Here is a 15362-nt window from a genome sequence, read left to right as displayed (position 1 = left end):
AGTACCCAATAGGGATTTCATCATTTTGGAAGTAATATTATTTGGAGGATCCTCAACTAATAAATTTGGGGCCCACAACTCGAGGGCCCCATACAAACATTGTTTAAGGTACCTCGACTGACACTGCGGGGCTTCAATTAACTCAAATTAACTATAGAAAGGGGCCATGGGCTGCAATCCATAAATCCGCCTCTGCTAATGCTACTGTTGTTGCTAATTATTGCTTTGTTAATCATTTAGGTGATTCAAGTGCTTCTAATGGCTTACTCCTATTTATAATTGGAGTGAATTCCGGTAGGTCAAAAATGTATGAAAAAGAAATGGGATGATCCGGGTGTATTGGAGCGGAATTCATAATAAATGAGCTGTCGTCCTTTCTATTCGTACATTTGCGTTTCTGTTTATTTCGAATGATGGTTTGTGGGATTCATTATCTATTGATGGAACATTTATTTGCGTGGGCTTCAATCTGATTTCGTAATATCTACATATATTTTCGACACGCAACTTTACTTCCTCTAGATCAGTGATTCCCAAAGTGGTCTGTATCAACCCCCCAGGGGTCTATGACAACCTGCAAGGGGTCTACGTCAGCGAAAAAAAATACAAATACTGATAGTACCTATTTACTTACATTATATTATCTTATAATATAAAGACATAGACATTATTTATAAAGGTATAAAATTGTGTAAGTTGTAGGATGTAGGATGTAGGCATTCGCTTTGTATCCGCAATATATTCTGAACTTGTAATAACCTGCACATAATGATATACCAGTATCATACGCGCAGTCTCAGAGCAAAGATCTTAATAATTATAAAGATGTCACAATATAAATAATAAATTTACAAAAAATCAATATCAGGTAAGTAGGGGGGGGTCTATTCTTATTCTGATTTTTGAAACTAGTTTTACGAATAAAAATTAATTTGATGTATTTATATTAATTTATGTTCTATTAATGTACATTCGTATATCAAAATATGTATTGTATTTCTGTGAGTACGTCATTGCAAAAAAATATTTTTAAATTGTACGTTCATCTACAGATGTAGATAAGCTACAAGAATGGCTTAAAAAATGGAGAATAGACGTTAACGAAATGAAATCCGTGCATATCACATTGACGCTAAAGAAAGACACCTGCCTAAAGCAACAAAAGTCAAATATCTAGGCATGGATCTCACTTGGAAAGATCACTGGCTTCTAGGGAATAAGTCGGAATTATCATTGGAAAACAAATTACTTATATACAAAGTAATACTGAAACCAGTATGGACGTATGGTATCCAATTGTGGGGTGCGGCCAGTAAAATGAACATAAAAATTATAGGTCCCAAGGTTTGTCAGGAATAAACAAATACACGAAGATCTACATATAGATATGGTCAAGGATACAATAGCAACATTTTGTAGCAGATACCAAGATAAGCTGGAGTCAAATACAAATGTTATGGCTATTGGCCTACTCGACAACAGTGAAACCGCAAATAGGCTGAAACGTTGCAAACCACTAGATTTAGTATATATATTTAAGTAATTATTAATGTTCAAATCATCATAATGGTAATCTATCCACCGGGAAAGATTATCCAATTAATGTCAACCGCGATCATAAATTTACTCAATGTTCACATTGATGAACAGATTGTGAATAAAATTATACGACATAAAACAAAATTGTACGTTCATGTGAATGTACTCTTAGTTAATTATCTTAATTATTCTTGGCAATAAACTAGCACGTATATAACAAAAAATTGAAATGCTATAATTTAGATGGAAATTCACTATCCAATAAACGTACATTTGTATAATATTACTAAGTATATTTAATGAGCTTCATAATTATTTTCAAATTGTTTGCTGCTATGAATTAATAGTACGTTCGTGCGAAAAAAAAACTAACACGTATTTGACAAATAAATGTATAATTTATATGGAAGTTCATCATCCAATTGACGTAAAATATTTTGAGTACATAAGAGCACTAAATGTATTCAATGTGCACTACAATTATTTTCAAAGTGTACGTTCGTGTGAATTAATCCTATAATGCCAAACAACGTTATGAAATAAAAACCAGCAGAGTCTAACAAATATATGATCACTATGGTAACAAAGTGAAAACAAAAAGAAAAGAAAATTGGGGTGTCATGTGTTTCGTGCGTTTAATATCCTCCGCACTGAATCATCGTAACACCATATGGAGGACGTCCATGTGTCATCGAATTACGTAACATCCCTCAAATACAGCGATACACGCACCGCAGACCTCCAATTAGGCTCGCATTAGGTAGTATTAGATAATTTCTTAATCGAGGTAATCTCCAAGAGAGATCGCTGAACAGCTGCAACGTTAATCCTTCGTCCTCGATTTCCTCTTTTTCTTCAAATTGTATTACGTAGATCCAAAGTAGGATTAACATTAAACCTTTACAGATAATACTAATTACGTCATCTTACGAAGAACAAATGAATTGTTCACGAATTTAAAAAATACAGTAGTTTTGACTGTAGATTTAATTACATTTTTTTAAAAATATTCCTACGCACATATTTTTTATTTAGAAACGGTATATTCATATTCACCCTTCGATAAATAATAATCAAGTACGCACCGATGAAAAATAACGCGAAAATTCGGATCCATCGCAGCGGAATGCTTTTATGAATATTAACAAATTTATTCATATATTATTTTCGCATTTAATGATTTGATGGTGGCGGAATGGGGGAAAATAGCAAAAAATTGTACGAGAGAGAGAGGGAGATGGAATCAACGAGCGGACGATATTTGCATAACTATTTTATTGGACGCGGCGGGATTATGTAATCGCTCTTGGCAACCGAAATCTAGGTCTCCTGCCAAATGTTGAAACGAATTGCAAAAATAGGCCAGCCACTTATCTTATAGTATAAGTATAAAAAAAAGTGTCTGTTAAAATCTCATGCCGATTAATTTTTATGTCATTGTTAACTCGATTTGGGTTAAGGTTAGGTTCTTTAGGTTAGGTTAGGTTTGTCAAATATTGATAGGTTATGTAGTGTATCATAGGTCAGTTTTGGTTATGTTAGGTTAGGTCTAATTAAGTTAGTCTGGAACTTCAGTAAACTTAACCCAAAATCAAATCAGTTAGAAGTTTCTTGGTGTTTATTTATTTTCATTTTAAATCAGAATTTTAAATTTAAGAAAGTACATTAACATGAAATAATATTTTCAGATTTGGTTGGTTTAAGATTATTATTAGATTCTTTAGTTTAGGTTAGGTTTGTCAAATATTGATAGGATATGTAGTACATAATAGATCAATTTTGGTTATGATAGGATAGGATATATTATAGGTTAAGTTAGGTTACGTCTAATTAGGTTAGTTTAGATCTTCTGTAAACTTCTCCTAACCTAGAATTGAATCTGGTAAAATTTTAACAAAAAAATGGATATAAGGGATTTTTTTTCAGGAAAAAGACTGAAAATTGAACAAATTTGAGGGGATAAGTATTCAGTTTTATTTTTTTATTTGAAAAAACTTGGTTATCAAATTAGATAATTTTCTTTACAAAAAAAAAACGCTTTTAAAAATCGTCAAGTAATATAGAAATACTAGTATACAATTAAATTTAAAGTAAAGAAGATCAAAATATTTGAATCAAGTTTAATCTAGTGATTGCAAAATGAGAAATTTAATTTTCGTATTATGTGTATTACATTCTAAGTTATTAAGTAAGTAGTGGAGAGATACGTACATAAACTAAGTAGAATATTTTTTATGTTTATTAAAAGCTTCATGTAATTAAGCACAGAATGATTGAAAGAAATTTTATAAAATATGCGTTGCAAAGGTGGGACGTCGGTCTTTGTGTCTGGTGCAGACAAAGCTCTCCCTAATTAATGATCTGAATAGCAGAGCAGATTAATTAGGGACGAACTTTGCATATTAATACGATGAAGTATTGCCTGATGAAGTCGAACGCAGAAACGATACGACAGGAAAATCTAACGTAACATAAAGAAAAGGATTAAATTCATGACCGGTATACAAAATAATGGTACACGAGAACACACAATGGGTATGAAAGATAAGCGAAATATAGGACACGATTTTTTTTTAAATATTTGTTTTTTTATTAATCCTTCGGTTTATTATTGTTCGGAACAAGGACGTAAACCGGGATTTTTCGTTGAGCCTTCCTGTGTGTTTTTTTTATTAAATAAATTCACTACATGCAGGACTCCAAATTAAGTTTTATCTGTGTTTTCAGGACGATGCAATCACGGCAGTCCCTGTATGCAGCTCTGCTATGATCTGCACGATGGGATGTACGAGTGCGGATGCAAAGCAGGATTCCTGCTGCACGACGATGGATACAGTTGTTATGGTAAGTAGCTTTCACATTGTTGTTGTTGTTTGAAATTTTGTTTTGTCCTTCCTTTTTTTGCGTACAATCATTTTAAGGACTATTAAATCCTCCCGCCCTCCACGGTCTTTGCAAGCAATTACGTGACTCCACTTCACGACACGAAATTTTAATTAACCTTTTGCTTTACGTAATTGTAATTATTTTGTCTTAGTTTCAACGTTAAACGAGACAAATTATATTAAGTCCTGTTTTAATAAATGTTATATTAAGAAAAATTACAATGAAAGAAAAAAATATAATAATTTAGTAATTCGAAACAATTCTTATTAAATGAAGTTTCTTGTATTTCTTAATATTTAAAAAAAAAATTATTATATTAACTCTAAGTCATTTGTCAAAGTCTACTATTTATTAAATCTTGAAAAAAAAAAATGGAATCAAAGAAAATATGAAAATTCTATAAATCTATTCAAAGATCTAAACATTTACTACAAAAGTTTAGATCTTTGAATAGATTTATTACAAAATTACATTTACTACAAAAGTTTAGATCTTTGAATAGATCATAAAATCAGTTTTAAAATTATTTTAAATTTTACTTTTTATTTTATTACAATATAGACAAAAAGTTTACTTCAAGCAATTATTTTTATATTATTAAACTTACAACAAACATTCGTTTATTATTTATATTAATTATTTTTTTAATCTACGCATTTCTTCAATAATCAACGAACTATAATATATTTGATAAAGTTGTAGTTTCAAAATCTATTATAAATTGTATACAATCACGAAAATTTAGTTTTGACAATCAATTAACTATAAGTTTTACATCTTTGCTTATTATAGGAAAACGGTAATAGTGTCAAATCTCATAATATTAAAGCCTGTACTTTTGGCTTTAATTAGAGTGTTTACAGTTAAATTTTGCATTTCTCGTTATGGAATATTACGCTAAAATGTGAGAACTATTTCTTTGAACTTTGAACAGTAATAGATTTAAATCATACAATATAAATACATGAATTTCTGTAGTTTCCCTTTAATTAAAGCATTAATTAGCATTGAATTTGGTTATCCAATAATATGATAGAACGTGGAGACATTACTTTTGAGCCTAAACAATGTTTTTCAAATTTGATAGTTAATCAACTTAAAAACGTTACTAGTTGCAAATCTATCAATATACGCATAATAAAGCTTGTACCTCTGACTTTAATTATTGTATTCATAATTGTGTTTCGCAATTACGATTATTTATAATATGATAAAACGTGAGGACACTATTTTTGGCATTAATTAAAATTCATAGTTGATTTTAGCATTTTTGGTTATGGAATAATACGATAAAACTTGAAGACACTACTTATTTAAGCCTTGAAAATATTTTTACAAAATTGACAGATTATTACAGTAAAGCAGTAATAGTGACAAGTCTCATAATATACCTATATTAAAGCTTGTACTTTAGGCTTTAATTATAGTATTCATAGTTAAGTATAGCATTTGTCATTTTCGATTAATAAGAAAAAATGTGAAGGCACTTCTTTTTAGAGACATTTAATTTGAAAGCTTATTACAGGAAAACAGTACTAGTGACAAATCTCATAATATACTTATATTAAAGCTTGTACTTTTAGCTTCAACTAGAGCATTCACGGTTAAGTATAGCGTTTGTCTTTGAACTATAAAAAAGCTATTTAATTTTTGGTACCTTATTACACAAACACAGTAATAGTTGTAAATCTTACAATATGCACGCATTAAGTTCTATATATTTCATTTTAATTCATAAGCATTAAATTTAGTATAATGTAATAATATTGAAATACATTTGGATGAGGCAACGGTGAATTACGCAACGAAAATGCTTCTAATTTAGAAATACTAATGAAACAAAAATGAAAACACTTATGTCATTAGGCGCGATAATTAATAAACAAGGCGTCTCTGCAATTAATTTGTTGTTGTTATTTTTTCAGTATTTTGGTTATTTCATTCGAGTCACGCAAATGTTAAAAAAAATAGAAGTCCTGACAGTAACAAATTCGTCCGGTAATTTGGGGTCTTCCTAATTCCGTTTATTTGACCAAAACCTGTCAAAGGCAAAACATAATTTATATCCTTTCTCACACACACACGTACATTCGACGATGTTCCAATATTTCAGTGTCATCCGCGTCTTCAATAAATCATACGATCTAATTTAATTAAATCGTCTTTCGCGAACCACGAAAAATGTAATAAATACATATTTCCAAATGAAATTCAATTTTCTAAATGAATATGTTTTTCTTTTATCAGATATTCATCATGAAAAATTGAAATAAATTAATCAATTTATAGTAAATTCAATGTTAAAAAGTAAAAAAGAAATCGTCAACTTTTTGATGTGCAATTATAAATTGATCTGTAGGAAATAATAGATACTCTTATTATACGATTAATTTGTACGGTGTTGTATGTAACTCGTGTTATAAGTGGATTTATACAAACTTCTTTTAACGAAATTAATTCAAACATCGTTATATGTAAAACGTGTTAGAAGAAACTGATTCAACACTCATATAACACGATTTATTAGTAGCGTGTTAGATGGAAACCGCGCTATGTGAATGCGGCGTTTTATTACGAATAGAATTAAGTTTAAATTATTCATTATTTTAATATTTTTTCAGCGAAAAATTCATTATTTCTCGCACATTATTAAATAAATCCATCCATCCATAGTGATTATGAAGGATACGCAATTTCGAAGTTAATTGCATTTAACTGATCGATGAACGTTGCATTTCATTAGATCCTTACAGTTCAAATTTAACATCCACTTAAAGTTATGACATGATTCACTTACAATTATTTTAAATTGAAAAGTAATTTTATTTAAGTTCATTTTCCTACCCAGTGTTTTTTAATACACATACACACTATTATTCACAGCAATTCAATTTTACAGATAATTATCTAATGTAATGTAATAGACTACTGCGATTAATAAAAATATCAATTTAAAGAAAAAAGATTTTTTTTCCATACTCATTTTTTGTAGCTTCGTTACTCGCGTGGCGTCTAAGAAACTATTTTACTAATCCATCAATTATGTAGTAATCAGTTAATATTTTATTAAATATAAGAAATATGAACTGTTTATCAACGATTTTACAAAATTTTTAAATTTTGTTTACATATAATTTAATATTTTAGAAACCAATGACTTTTATTTATATTTTTAATAAAATATGTTAATATTAAACTACGTTAGTCCTTTTACAATTCAACCTAATCCATGTTCTCATCCTTCCCCCTTAAACTTCTCGCAGAAATTCCCGGAATTTAATTACATCCTCACTTTCCTCCATACATTACACGATACGCATTATATAATTTTGCTCGTAGGCAAACTGCAGATCATATCGATTGATGTGTTTTGTTGCGTCTTTCGTAAACTTCTAAATGGAGCTTCGCAAGTAGAAAAAGAAGGAAAAGATAAAAAAAAAATAAAAATAAAATAATAGACATGAATGGAATATTGATTTCTTTTGTGCCCTCATCCGACCATCCGATACAGCTGCTCCGACGTTTCTTATAAAAGACCCATCAATCTTGTTCTACTCTTCAAGCCATTTACCAACTGCAATGAAGCACCTCAAACTTTTTTTTTTTTGATATTACTTATTAGTTTCTTTGTAGACAGCTATTCACAAAATTCTTTTAGTTTTAATATTTTGTTATACAACGGTACCTCGCATAGTGCTGTTATAGTACGGTTTGGAAAGAAAAGAAGATATTCTAGAAAAATAGTACACAAAATAATTTTTCATATATAAATTATCGTTTTTTATTCTGCACAAAGAGAAGTCTTAAAGTCCTCGATTAGTCCGGTTTCAAACTAAATTAATTAACCGCACTATACGAGATAGACAGTATACATTTAGTCTTATTTCAAGAAAAAATATTTAAAAGAAATACATTTTACTAATTTTATCTTCAAAGTGATGTAAAAAAGTGAAAATAAATTAGTTTCCCAGAATGGACCAATGGTTTAGTATTAGTTGTCTCATGTATAACTTAATAAAAATGTAAACTTTATGTACACACAATTCACTGTATCATCTTTACTTCATTTTTGTTCGTTTTTAACAGAGTCAAATAAGAAATAGTTATACCTCGCATAGTCTAGTTTCAAACACTATAATACGATTTGAAAAAAAATAACAAAGTAAAAAGAAATTCTAGAAAAATCGTAGACAAATTTAGTTTTCATACATACACTATCATTTTTCCAGCGCAAAATTAGACTTAGTCAATTAGTCCGGTTTCAAACTAAATCAATTACCCGCACAATGCGAGTCTTATTTAAAAATTATAAAGGGAATCAATGTTACTAATGATGTAAAAAAGTTAAAATAAATTTGTTTCCCAGGATGGACCAATGGTTTAGTATTAGTTATCTCATGTACAACTTGTAGTCTTTGTTTTTGTTCGTTAAATAATGAAAATGTATAAAATTTATTAAAAATTAATGATTTTAGTTTATAGATTGTTTCCAAATTAAGATATTGGCGCCGGTCCAAATTAGGCAACTTTCAACCGTATGAATTAGTTATTGTATACATTTACAGCTAATTTTAGTGTACTATATATTTGATTATATTTCTAGGCTTGAAAGATGTCAGAATAAAAAGCAGTTTAAATTTTTAAAAAGGTTTATTTTTTGATAAGAGAGCAAGATTTGCATACTACTTAAAAATAACTCGATCCGCTTTTAAATCCGATTTATTCAAGGATTAGCCTGTTCGCTCATTAAACTGATTATTCTGTAGCATTCACTAGATCCTGTCACACACACACACAAAAATGTTATTCCTAAAATTAACATTAACCAGCAATTAGAAAATGTTGTGACGTTTATATAATTGTTTGAGATTACCAAAAGAACAAAACCAAATTTAAAAAAAAAACTATTTAATGGAAAGAAGGGTGAATAATTGGCAGGCGTTTTGATAATGGCTTGGTGGGACCTGAAAAATACAGGACAACAGGTATTAATGGATGCAGGAAACCGTAAATCGATATTCCGTTAGGGCTGGAAAACCGGGTTTACACAATGGAAAAGCAGACGAGACGCGCGCTCTAATCATTATGCGAAAATCCAGCGTTTCGTAACTCTACCTTCACATAATTATTTATCGATTGCATTCAAATGGTTTTATAATTTACAATTTTTCAGTCGTTTAATTATATTTTTTTTTTACACATTTTTTGAACTGTCAACCAAAATCTATTAGCCAAATTTATTAATTAGTATACACATTTTATCAAATAAATCTTCTAGATAATTTTTGAAAATACAAGATACCTCGCATAGTGCGGGTAATCTGTTTCGTCAATATCCCTAACTGTTTGAAACCGGACAAATCGAGGACTTTAAAACCGCATATAAATTAACAGCACAAAAAGAAAACTGAGTGTATAGCGAAAAAACTATCATGTATGTATAAAAATAAATATTTGATCTAATAATTTAATTTGTTTTAAAATTTCCATACCGTAGTATAGTTAATCCATACTGATCGAAGCCGCACTATGCTAGGTATAGCTACATTTAGTAAATTTAGTTTAATATAATTTCAGTTCTAAGTTAAATGTCTTATTTTATTGTAAAAACGTTTTCAAAATATTCATAAATTATTTCAAAATCTAAAATTAGATTAAATAATTGAAGAAAAAAAATCTGTTATAAACATCCAAATTACATCATTTTACATTTATATTACACAAATCTATATACTATTTTCATGATAAAATAATCACGAATCACAGCAATCTGATTTTATTTTCATATTTAATTTATTAAGAAATGGAAATAAGAAATTTATGAGTACTTTATTAATATACTTATTTAGGAGGACGAAAAACTAAAATTTAAATTAATAAAATATAGTTATTACGAGAATAATCGCAGTTAACGTGAATAAATAAATTATAAATACATAAAGTTAAGATTTTAAATGGCCTGAAAGTGCATCGAGCATTAAATAATTCAACGATTCATAAAAGCATAATGAAAATTGTAGCATTAAGAACTTTTAGTTAGTTTTTAACTTAGGAAATACACATAAATGTTAAAATATTTAATGGTAAACTTTTGGTATATGGTAAACCAAAGAATTTATAAAATAAATCATGAGTCATGATACAGTAAACTTTCATATAATGCTCTTGCAACGTGGTTTTAATAAGAAAGTTGACTGTGTACTATAAAGACTATTTTCCATTAATTCAAAATACTTTATAGACATCAATTTATATTAGTTTATTACGCATGAAACGTCCGATTTCGAACTGAAAATTTGGTTTATTATATCTCAAACAATAAATAGTATAATTAACTTGTACCTAATGTACTCTTGCAACGCGGTTTCTATAAGAAAGTTGACTGTATACTATAAAATTTGGTTTATTATATCTCAAATAATATTTAGTATAATTAACTAAAGCATGTACCTAAATACAGTTTTTCCATCTTAAGCGAAAAAGCCTGAAGAGTGGTGATAAAATCGCCAGAGGCGTTTTCTACAGATTATTGAGAATTAAATATTGTTTATGCAAGAAGTGGTCGAATGCATAGAAACAGTGATAGTCAGTTAGTCTCCTGAGTCAGTTAGTCTCTGAGAGTAAAAGAAAATTTCCAAGTTCAACTCTTACAGTTTGAGCAACGTTCTTGTGAAGACAATTTTTTTGATTTATCCATGATTTACAAAATGTAACCTACAAAAGGCAATTTTACAGATAATCACAAACCAAAACGTGTGGCTGATGAAGTACCTTTACAATTAAAAAAAAGAAGAAAACTGTTACTATAAAAATATCAGAGATATCGGATATCAAACTTCGATACTCGGACATTTCATAATTAATGATCTAATAACATAATATGTAAGGGCGACGATTGGAATGGAAAGAATAACAAACGTATTGAGCCAGAGATAATTAGAGAAAAAGAATTCTGTTTCTCGAGATAATTTGATACGGAAAGTAATTACGGCTTTCCGTTATATTTAATTAAAGTTTCTACCTGAACATTTATTTATTTTATAGTTAGTTTGCTCGAACGAATATAATATAGATTGTATTTTTCTTTTTGTTGAAATATTTATTTTATTCTCAATTAAAATTAATTGATTGCAGCAGAGTGAATTAAAGTTAAAAAAAAAAATAATAATAATACATCCGCAAAAGTAAATGAAACAAACATTAATTTCGCGTCGGATGGGAAAACGTGGTTTCGGTCGGAATGAAGGCACTGCTCACAATGATATTCGCGTACGCTGCACGTGACAGCCGGATATGGAAACCAAAAACAAGCGGAACTCGAATTTCCTTTCCTTTTATGTACGTACACACGTATAATTTGATTGCGAATAAGGGGAGGAAGCCAATCGATATTCGTGTTGGCGCAATTCGACGTGTTTGTCAATCTATCAAAATTACCAATTTGTAGCCGTAAATTCGTTATTCTATGAAATAACTACATATTTTATAATATATTAAACATTTCACTATAACACATTTTATTTAGTTATTTATTCAATAACATTATTGTTTACAAATATATAAGGATTCAAAAACAATAATAATAAATTTTCACTCAAAGTTGACCAGATTTTTGTCAAAGTTGCCAAAAAGATAATTGATTAAAGTTAATCCTTGAGTTTCATTCATACAACAAAACCGAAATTACTTTCTTGTCAACCCAATGTAACAAATATTTAATGTATAAAATATTTCACTGACTAATTATCAAAAGCATCAAATAATTCTAATTTTACTATTGATATTACAAACATTTACCTACTGGTCGGAGGGATGATATTACATACGTTATGATGATAAAGTAAATGGACGTTAATGTTTGGCTTCTTCGCTGTTCACACAAAGGAACATTTCCGTCTTCTTGTATCGAAAATAAAGGAGACTTTTATTTATATACACCAAATAAAGGGTAGTTTCCTTTTTTTATATTGACGTTACTGTGTATATACAAATATTGATGATAAATGCACAAAATTAAGCTAATATTAACTAAATTAGAGATGAATTAACATTTTCATCCCTTAAGGCATTCATTTTTAAACAAATACATCAAACTTGAATATTTTTATAAGATTTTACTATTGTTGATTTAAAATCTGCGACGGGCCGAATTGAACCACTATATGGGACGCATCTGGCCCACGGGCCTTAGTTTGCCCAATATTAAGTATTTTTAAGTGTAATAGCATGTATCAGTTTTTCTATGGAATATTTTAATTATATTATTTAAACAAATTTCAAAAATAATTTTCATTGAAAGTATTTGTTCTCAAAAATAACCAAAATAATAGATAAAGGTTGTATTGTTTTGAGGCAAATAAACTGCGACTTTTCTTTGTGGCTTCGTTAAATATAACGTATTTGATCCTTTTCTTCTATACTTTATGATGAGACTTGGTAATGCAATAACGAGTTCGGAGCGTCAATGGGATGTGTCGAAAACGTGGAGGATGCATGTATGTAATCAATGGAAGCTGTGGAAATTGGATAGAGGATTTGTGCGCGTTTGCAATTTACGGTGGATTCGAGTAGTTACTTTAATTCATTGCGAAAATTCTGTGACCGAAAATCGTTAACACAATCCAATTATAAACATTTCGAAATCGATTTCAATATACGTTATATCAGAGGTAAACGATTGTTCCTAACACTAAATTATTGTACGATGATAACGGCTTGTTTCCTTACGGCAATGATGGGAAAACTAAGGCCTGCGGGCCAGATTTAACCCGACTAGAGCTTCTATCCGTCCCGTCGCATATTTTTAAACAATAATATACATATTTTCAATTTCAATGTTTAAAAAACAACTTCTTTAAGGACTTTTTACCAAGATAATATATCATGACGCTAATAATAATCAGTTTATGGACAAAAATTTGTTATTAATTAAAATAAAAAAAAAGTTTTCAGAGATTGTGAATATTTTAATTAGAAGTGAGAAAACCTCGTTATAGCCGTCTTTCTGTCTTCGGTTTGTTTGCGGAGACAATGAAAGGATGAACTTTGCACCGCAAACTTCTGACAGGATACCGCAACTTAGCAAGAATAACCGTGCGAAATTACGCCTGAGAAGCAAATCCAACGTCTTCTTCGCACCATCCGAATTACGAACATCATACCAGTCTTCATTACGAAAATTGATATAGAATCCAACAATAAACTTGTACACTTTGTAAACTATGATCTTCGTAGAAATTACTGGAACTAAATAATATTTTTAAATTGATAGATGAATACTTATATAATATTGATATTAATCAACAGTTTTCAAAATTCATCTTTAATTTACAAATAATTTTAAGTATTGTAATGAAGATGATTTAATTACTTAAGAACATAAAAAAAACATTGTTAAAATCTTAATTGTATTAATGTAAATAAGGTTTTAAAAAAAAAAGTTTAAAACGGTTACTAAAATCGATTAATTTAATTATTTTTGCAAACTAAACTTGAGTAAATTATTTTTTCTTTTATGTCGTGTAATATTTATTTACAATCTGTTCATAAATGTGAACATTGAGTAAATTTAAGATCGCGGTTGACATTAGGTAGGTAATCTTTCTCGGAGGATTGTTACCATTATGATGAATTGATTTTGTCGTCTTTTAGGTTGACTTCAGTATTATATTGATGCACTGCTATTCTAATATTTACTTTGGCTGTGAATATATCCTTAACACTGTCATTGTCCATCGACTTGGCTGAAGGGTGAAGGTCCATATGCTGTACATCATTCATTTCACTGTCCATCTGTGATGAACGATGGCCCTATTGCTGCAAACACCGAGAGGGCTCACAAAGTGCCTGGCTTGACCAGGATTTGAACCGGTGATCACTGGCACGTGGGTTCGGCTATTAGTAGCCCAAATATTATTAATTGAACAATTAAAACGTTGCAGTAGAAATATAATTAGATAAAATTACATAATTAAAGTACATTACATAAAATCATAGAAAATTTAATCGTATCCGAATGTACTCAAAAACTTTTGTGAAATCCTGCTGCAGTTTATCCGAACAGTTGCATTAGATTAATACCGGGGGCTTTGGTAGTATACATAAAGTTAGAGAACGTGGACATTGTTTTCACGTGAACTAATGTTAACGCAGTTTACATCGAGTTAAACCGCAAAGTCTGAAGGACAAGATTATCCTTTCGTCGTTCCACCTCGTTTTTTTTTTTTTGCATTGAAAACAATTTATTGCTGAAATTTTAACGTATTTTCTTTGATCTCGAAAGCAAGGGATCCACCCTTGAACTCAGACAAAATGGACCCATTTGTATGCTTTTTAAATAAGTCGGCGACGCCGGATTAAAGGACGCCAAAAATAAAAGAAAGACAAAGGAGAACGAAAAAAAAAATGGAAGGATCAACACGATTGGCCCGAGGCCAGAAAGGGGCGAGACGCGCAACCGAAATGCGTGCTGTTGGCAAATGTCAAGAACAAAAGAGACGACGTAAATTTAATTTCATTTAATCCTGATTCCGTGCACTATTTTAGTCTTAATTCATGTACAAAGTTGCAGCAAAAAAACATCATCCATTCATTGCAGACGCTGAAAGGAATATTAATATTTTGAATCCGCGTGTAATCCTTGCGTGTAGGATGGATCACAGGATGTCGTCTGTTTGTCGTCAGCCGGCAAACAAATGCGAAGTGTTTGCAGGATAATATATATATACACATTTTATTCCTTTCTTCTCGATCCTTTTTTCCCTTTACTTTTTTTCTTCTTTTTGAAGATGTAATTTAAAGTGGTTGATGGATCTTCGCGCGCCTTTCCAGCCGTGATTTATCTCGTCCTCCAGTCAGCGTGTTAGGTTTTAGGAAGAATTATATCCTTCTTTCAACGCACACACAAACATACGTGCCATATGTCAGGTCTACCAAAG

At 29.9% G+C, this 15362-nt stretch overlaps 1 protein-coding gene across 1 annotated transcript in view; it reads left to right on the top strand.

Annotated features, from left to right (window-relative positions):
- LOC108560480 (pikachurin) overlaps positions 1 to 15362 on the top strand; it is a 108489-nt gene that overhangs the window by 27927 nt on the left and 65200 nt on the right. The window contains exon 2 of the mRNA XM_017918044.1: positions 4267 to 4383. Coding sequence (XP_017773533.1) covers positions 4267 to 4383 — 117 coding nt within the window. The remainder of the gene's footprint in view (positions 1 to 4266; positions 4384 to 15362) is intronic.

This window comes from Nicrophorus vespilloides, unplaced genomic scaffold (assembly GCF_001412225.1).
Source record: "Nicrophorus vespilloides isolate i.1.1-1 unplaced genomic scaffold, Nicve_v1.0, whole genome shotgun sequence".
Lineage (NCBI taxonomy): Eukaryota > Metazoa > Arthropoda > Insecta > Coleoptera > Silphidae > Nicrophorus > Nicrophorus vespilloides.
The sequence above is the reverse complement of the archived record's forward strand: the minus strand, read 5'-3'. Positions and strand labels throughout refer to the sequence as shown.